Source organism: Hordeum vulgare, chromosome 6H, assembly GCF_904849725.1.
Source record: "Hordeum vulgare subsp. vulgare chromosome 6H, MorexV3_pseudomolecules_assembly, whole genome shotgun sequence".
Classification (NCBI taxonomy): Eukaryota; Viridiplantae; Streptophyta; class Magnoliopsida; order Poales; family Poaceae; genus Hordeum; species Hordeum vulgare.
The window spans coordinates 499,505,137-499,512,532 of NC_058523.1; the positions used below are offsets into that span (position 1 = coordinate 499,505,137).

The window sequence follows — 7,396 nt, forward strand, 5'->3', positions numbered from 1 at the left end:
TAGTGATCATTAAGCTTCAGATCAAGTTACTACAAACCTCATAGGTCGACAAGGTCGCGTACTGCTACATAGTGGTACAATAACCTGTCTTGGAGGTCATGTTTCTAAACAACAATGAACCTACGAGCTATGGAGAAGCGTTGGTGGGCCGGGATTTCGGCAAATGGCTGGAGGCCATGAAATCCGAGAGAGGATCCGTGTATAAAAACAAAGTGTAGACTTTGGAAGAACTACTTGATGGTCGTAAGACTATTAAGTACATATGGATCTTTAAAAGAAAGAAAGATGATGATGGTGAAAATTCACCATTAAGAAAAGCTCGACTTGTTGCAACGATGTTTCTGACAATTTCAAAGAGTTGACTATGATGAGACTTTCTCAGTCGTAGCGACGCTAAAAGTCTGTTGGAATTATGTTAGCAGTTGCTGCATTATTTATGAAATATTGCACATAGGATGTCAAAACATTGTTTCCTCGACGGTTTCCTTGAGGAAAGGTTGTATGTGATACAACAAGAAGGTTTTGTCAATCCTAAGGATGCTAACAAGTATGCAAGCTCCAACGATCCTTCTGTGGACTGGTGCAAGCATCTCAGAGTTGGAATATACGCTTTGATGAGATCATCAAAGTTTTTGGGTTTATACAAGGTTTGTGAGCAACTTCTATTTCCAAAGAATTGAGTGGGAGCACTATCGGATTTCTGGTAAGTAGATGTGGTAGACATATTGTTGATCGGAAATAATGTAGAATTTTTGGAAAGCATAAAGGGTTGTTTGAAAGGTATTTTTCAAAGGAAAACCTGGATTAAGCTACTTGAACATTGTGCATCAAGATCTATGGCGATAGATCAAGACGCTTAATAAAGAACTTTCAACGAAATGCATGCCCTGACAAGTTTTGAAGGAGTTCAAAATAGATCGGTAAAGCAGGAGTTCTTGGCTGTGTTGTAAGGTGTGAATTTGAGTAAGACTCAAATCTCGACCACAGTAGAAGAAAGATAAAGGACGAAGGTTGCCCCCTATGCATTCGCCGTAGGCTCTATAGTATGCTATACTGTGTACCACACCTGATGTGTGCCTTGCCATGAATGTGTCAAGGGGTACAAAAGTGATACAGGAATGGATTACTGGACCAACAACGGTCAAAAGCTATCCTTAGTAACTAGTGGACTAAGGAATTTTTCTCAATTATGGAGGTGATTAAAGAGTTCGTCATAAAGAGTTACATCGATGCAAGCTTTGACACTAATCCGAATAACTATGAGTAGTAAACCGGATTCGTATAGTGGAGCAGTCATTTGGAATTGTTCCAAATGGTGCGTGGTAGGAGCATCTATAGGATGACATAGATATTTGTAAAGCACACACGGATCTGAAAGGTTCAGAACCATTGACTAAAAACCTCTCTCACAAGCAAGATATGATGAAACCCCATAACTGTATGGGTGTTAGGTTCATTCAATCACATAGTGATGTGAACTAGATTATTGACTCTAGTGCAAGTGGGAGACTGTTGGAAATATGCCCTAGAGGCAATAATAAATTGGTTATTATTATATTTCTTTATTCATGATAATCGTTTATTATCCATGCTGGAATTGTATTGATTGGAAACTCAAATACATGTGTGGATACATAGACAACACACTATCCCTAGTGAGCCTCTAGTTGACTAGCTCGTTGATCAAAGATGGTCAAGGTTTCCTGACCATAGACAAGTGTTGTCACTTGATAACGGGATCACATCATTGGGAGAATGATGTGATGGAAAAGACCCAAAACTATGAACGTAGCATATGATCGTGTCGGTTTATTGCTACTGTTTTCTGCATGTCAATGCATGTGTTCTCTTGACCATGAGATCATGCAACTCCCGGACACCATAGGAATACCTTGTGGGTTATCAAGCGTTGCAATATAACTGGGTGACTATAAAGGTGCTCTACAAGTATCTCCAAAGGTGTATGTTGGGTTGGCATGGATCAAGACTGGGATTTGTCACTCTGTGTGACGGAGAGGTATCTCGAGGCCCACTCGGTGATACAACATCACAACAAGCCTTGCAAGCAATGTGACTAAGGAGTTAGTTACGGGATCTTGTATTACGGAATGAGTAAAGAGACTTGCCGGTAACGAGATTGAACTAAGTATGGAGATACCGACGGTCGGGAAAGTAACATACCAAAGGACAAAGGGAACAACATACGGGATTAACTAAATCCTTGATATAGTGGTTCAACCGATAGAGATCTTCGTAGAATATGTGGGAGCTAATATGAAAATCCAGGTCCCGCTATTGGTTATTGACCGGAGAGTGTCTCAGGCCATGTCTGCATGGTTCTCGAACCGCAGGGTCTGCACACTTAAGGTTCGGTGATGTTTCGGTATAGTTGAGTTATTGGTGTTGGTTACCGAATGTTGTTCGGGTTGCCGGATGAGATCCCGAACGTCACGAGGAGCTCCAGAATGGTCCGGAGGTAAAGATTGATATATAGGAAGTCCTGTTTTGGTCACCGGAAAAGTTCTGGGCTCATTGGTAGTGTACCGGGAGTGCCGGGAGGGGTGCCGGGGACCATCGGGAGGGGTGTCACACCCCAAGGGGCCTCATGGGCTGTGAGAAGATATAAATCAGCCCCTAGTGAGCTGGAATAAGTTCCCACTAAGGCCCATAAGGTTTGAGAAGGAAATAACACAAGGTGGAAAGAGTTTCCAAGTGGGAAGGAGGAATCCTACTCCAAATAGAATTGGAGGAGGACTCCTCCTCTCCTGCTTGCGCAAGGGAAGAAAGGGCTTCCCTAGGGCGCAGCCCTCTCCCTCCTATCCTCCTATATATACTAAGTATTTTGAGGGTTTTAGACACAACAGAAAACAGCCACGTGCTGCCCTCTCTCTCTAGATCTGTTTCTCCTCTAGTTTCAGCAGTGCTTAGGCGAAGCCCTGCTGGAATAGCACCACGACCACCACCACTACACCGCCGTGCTGGAGAACTCATCTACCTCTCCGCCCCTCTTGCTGGATCAAGAAGGTGGAGATCGTCATCGAGCTGTACGTGTGCTGAACGCGGAGGTGCCATCCGTTCGGCACTAGATCGGGAAGGATCGTGATGGGATCGCGGGACGGATCGTGATGAGATCGCGGGACGGGCTACGATTTGGATCGCGAAGATGGTCCACTACATCAACTGCGTTATATACGCTTCCGCTTAGCGATCTACAAGGGTATGTAGATTCACTCTCCCCTCTTGTAGATGATCATCACCATGCACTACTAGGAAAAGGGCTATAGATGATATAGATACTAATGGCGCACCAGACAAGTAGTGCGCTACTACTATATAGCAATGACGCACCATGTGCAGGTGTGCCATTAGTGTGATGGACACTAATGGCGCACCACACACTCGGTGCGCCACTACTATTTTGTCTTGCAAAAGTACTAATGGCGCACCGGGGGAGAGTGCGCCATTACTAGTTTAACTAGTAATGGCGCACCACTCACCCAGTGCGCCACTACTATATATTTTTTTTGCAAAACTACTAATGGCGCACCATCATCTGGTGCGCCATTAGTAACCAGGTTACTAATGGCGCACCAGATGATGGTGCGCCATTAGTAGTTTTGCAAAAAAAAAGATAGAGGAGCAGAGCAGATGCGCCTCACGTGACACGAGCCGTCGTAACCCACCCACCCACCCACCATCCACCCCAATCTCCTCCCTCCCAACCGCAGGCGGCGGCGGCGGCGGCGCACCAAAGCCAGCGGTCTCACCCACCTTCGCTCCCTCCGCCGGCGGGCGCATCCACCCTCCGGTCACGGTGCACGCCCTCTCGCCTCCCTACATCCTCCCCCCTCCCGGTCGCGGTGGCATGGCGGCATGAACGGAGCGGCGCGGCCCGCAACCAAGGCGAGGGGCCAGGACGCTCTACGTCGCCAGGGACCTCAAGCTGACGACGGCCGGGGCCGGGTACAAGGACGGGAAGGCCATCCTGGCCGACGCCTTTAGGAGGATGGTGGCCGCCATCCAGCTGGACCACGCCATCAATGGCAGCTACGACGGCCTGCCCGTGCTCGCCGGTGTCAATGTGTCCGTCCGTTCCCCGGACGACGAGGTATGTAACAGTACTTACTATGTTGTTGTTTCTTGAGCTGCCGTGCCGCAGGATTGATTAATTTTGATGCTTCCTTGTTTACATGCTCTGCATTTTGCTCTGCTGCAGCTCAAGTTCGGGGTGGATGAATCGTACAAACTGACCGTGCCTTCAACCGGGAGTCCCCTGTATGCCCGAATTGAGGTTAGTACAAAATGTCGTGCTCAATCAATGCCTATCAACCCTTTTTGATTGCAGATCTTCTTCTTTTCTTTTGTGAATGCATGAGAAAAAAACGAGATGAAATCCTATTTTTACCCAGAACCAGAGCAAAGAAACTGTATGGGCCACATAGTTTAGACTTAAGAAGACTATATGTATCCAGATGATATGGCACAGATATTGCCTCGCCGATATTGACGTTTTGCTGAACCTCCACTTATAAAGTACCCTGTATCACACAGATGGATCGGTGGTACACAAAACTAGTACTTGAGCATTGCCTTTTCTGAACAAGAATAACGTCGCATGTTCATACAAACGGCGTACATACATCAAAAATTAAACTCGCAATAGTTTTTTTTAACTTTGTACCACCTGTCTGAAGAAGGTTCAGCAACAATAACAGTACCTCATTCTTGTTACAAAGGTGCAGGCCACCAAAACATTATCCGCCGTATAAATTGTGGCACACTGTTGATACCAGTCTTCAGCCAAATGCTTTAACTACAGTTCTAGCCACGAAGCCATCTACAAAATATTCATGTACACCGTAATTATGCAACAATAAGATCACAACTCCATCACTCTCATCAATTTAGACCAAGTTTTGTAATTATATTATTGATTTTTTTATGTTTTGGTAGTAGGTTATGTTCTTCAAGTACTTCTGATTCAGAGCTGATTTGGTGACAACCAATTCAGTGTCTAGAAAAAACTCTAGCCTCTGCGGTAGCGGCCCCTGGCCGCCAGTTTGTGGAATGAGAATGTCCCATTGATTTTCATATCCACATGATTCTCCTATATTATTTTAGTAGTATTGTTTGAGTTTGTGGTACCTACAATTTATACTGGAATTTTCTCTCGAGCTTAGGAGTCCATGCCCTTTTCTCTTTAACCGATCTGGTGCTTATAATATCTGATGGGTCATGCATTGTTTTGGTTCTGAAATTTATATTGGTTGAGTTTGTGGTACCTACAGTTTCCAGTGTAGAGAGCTGGAAGAACGAATTTAACTCTACTTGTAATGTTTGGCTCATTAGAGTGTGCAATTTGTTTAAATTGATCAGGAGAACAATCCTGGAGATAATTTGTTTTCTTATGGTTTTTATTTGTGCATGATTCTTTTCACCTTACACCTGGCATGATCTCTCAAGATGATCTGAAATCTGAATGCTGGTTGTATTAATCCATGATTCAATCATCATGGTAATTTTTCTTTGTTAATCTCTATTAGCTATGCTTCTGTAAAATTTGTGGCGGTGTCTCAACATATATATGGTGGTCCATGATTTATGTGTGTTCTTTTGGCACCTTAGACGAAGCATAATCTATACAGAGGATCTGAGTATTAGTCATGCCCCAAATTGGGGCGTTAATCTCTGTTAGCTATGCTTCTGTAAAGTTTATGGCGTGGAACACATATCTGAAATTATATGGTGGTCCATGTCATGTAAGAAAAGTAGTTGCAAGCAATGTATGCATAGCTGGCAGCAACATGTTTAAATGTTTACTCTACGCAGGAACCACCGAGGCAAACATACATAGCTGGAAAAATTCTGTCTGGTGCGTTCTTTCATGATTGTGAATTCCAGGGATCAGCTAATGCGGCAGCAAAAATTATGTGTGGTGCGTTCTTTCATAATTTGCATATACTGGTTGTTGCAGCTGTATGATATTAGTGGGAAGAGCCTTGAAGTACACTTGAACACTAAGATGTCAATTGATGCCATTTTATCATGCATGTACTGAATATGTACATTCAGTTGCAGGTGTCTTGGATGCTTGTAGAGACAAACATACACGGATGTAACTTGTGTAGCTCTAGTTGGATTTCTCCTTCATTTGTTATGCAAATGTTCATCTTAGTTTATTTCTCTTACATCATTTATTGTGTTATCTGATGCATTGTATGTATTCCTAATCAACATGCAGGGCCTGGTTTTGTACTCTTTGATTTCGTTAAGTAGCATCAAATGCGAACAAAGGCCATCATCCCAGAGCTCTCAGTGTAATGGTGGCTTAGGTATTTCGAATGGACCAAGAGGCGTTCGCACAAGAAACAAATATCAACTTAAGATGGCACTGTCTCAAGGTTTTCAGCTAAAGAATAATTGTTGGACAATGGAACAGAAGGTTCAACCTGAACCATCAAGGTCAAAAGAGACTGTGAAGGAGCCACTTGATGCCAGCGGAGCAGATTACGATGCTAGATGTAATAGCACTCCAATTTCTGTGGGTGACCCTAGAAACTCTACAACCATGATGGAGAATTTAAATAAACCAATTGTGAGAATTGATAAGGATTCATCAAGAATGCATGTATTCTATCTTGAGCATGCTGTCGAGGTTGAGAAGCAACTCCAAGCAATTGGTGGGGCCCATATTATTCTTTTATGTTGCCATCAAGCTGCTTACTCATCATGATCGAGTGCAATGCACCTTTTTTTATATCTAATGCTTCTTGAACTTGTGGCATCCTCTCTAATGCTTCATCTGCTTGGTATGACTGGGTAATTGCTCATTCTGATTGTACTTGACTATGTTAATGCAGTTATTGTTCAAAAGCACATTATACTCCCATCAACGTTGGTAATGTCAAAAACTTAAATGCGCGTCGAAGGGTACACGTGCAGCATTGAGGGCTGTTCGATGAGCTTCGACACGAAGAATGAACTGTCCCAGCATGAGCGCCACATCTGCTCGGTGGATGGCTGTGGAAAGAAGTTCTTCACGCACAAGCATCTGCTGCAGCACCGCGAGGTTCACACCGAAACGACGAAGCAGCTGAAGAAGGCTATAGGAGAGGAGAGCACTCCAAGAGATCATCCGATGCACGTCGAAGGGTACACTTGTGACATCGAGGGCTGCTGGATGAGCTTCGACACGAAAAGGGAACTGTCCCTGTTGTGTGTTCTAGATGATTGTTAAGATGGTCAAAACTATGCTTCCTTTAGGTTAATTTGTTTGTCAACTTGCATTCAATGTATGTGCATGTTTATAAACATATTTTCATTGTGGTGTAGTATGTGTTCATCTTGAACCTTCTTGTGGGTGTGAGGATAATAATTGAATAGTTTTAGAGCTGGT

General features: G+C 43.8%; 1 protein-coding gene across 3 annotated transcripts; it reads left to right on the forward strand.

Moving 5' to 3' along the window:
- Positions 1-3,664: 3,664 nt before the first annotated feature.
- On the forward strand, positions 3,665-6,557 carry LOC123401699 (beta-hexosaminidase 3-like). 3 transcript variants are annotated; one of them, XM_045095551.1, is made up of 5 exons: positions 3,665-4,108; positions 4,217-4,291; positions 5,830-5,935; positions 6,073-6,115; positions 6,242-6,557. In XM_045095551.1, exons 1-5 carry the CDS (start codon positions 4,007-4,009, stop codon positions 6,261-6,263), a joined length of 348 nt encoding a protein of 115 aa, XP_044951486.1. In that variant the 5' UTR covers positions 3,665-4,006; the 3' UTR covers positions 6,264-6,557. The 3 variants fall into 3 exon arrangements, with proteins under 3 accessions (XP_044951486.1, XP_044951487.1, XP_044951489.1); XM_045095552.1 differs by having other exon boundaries at positions 6,079-6,115; XM_045095554.1 differs by lacking the exon at positions 6,073-6,115.
- Positions 6,558-7,396: the final 839 nt, after the last annotated feature.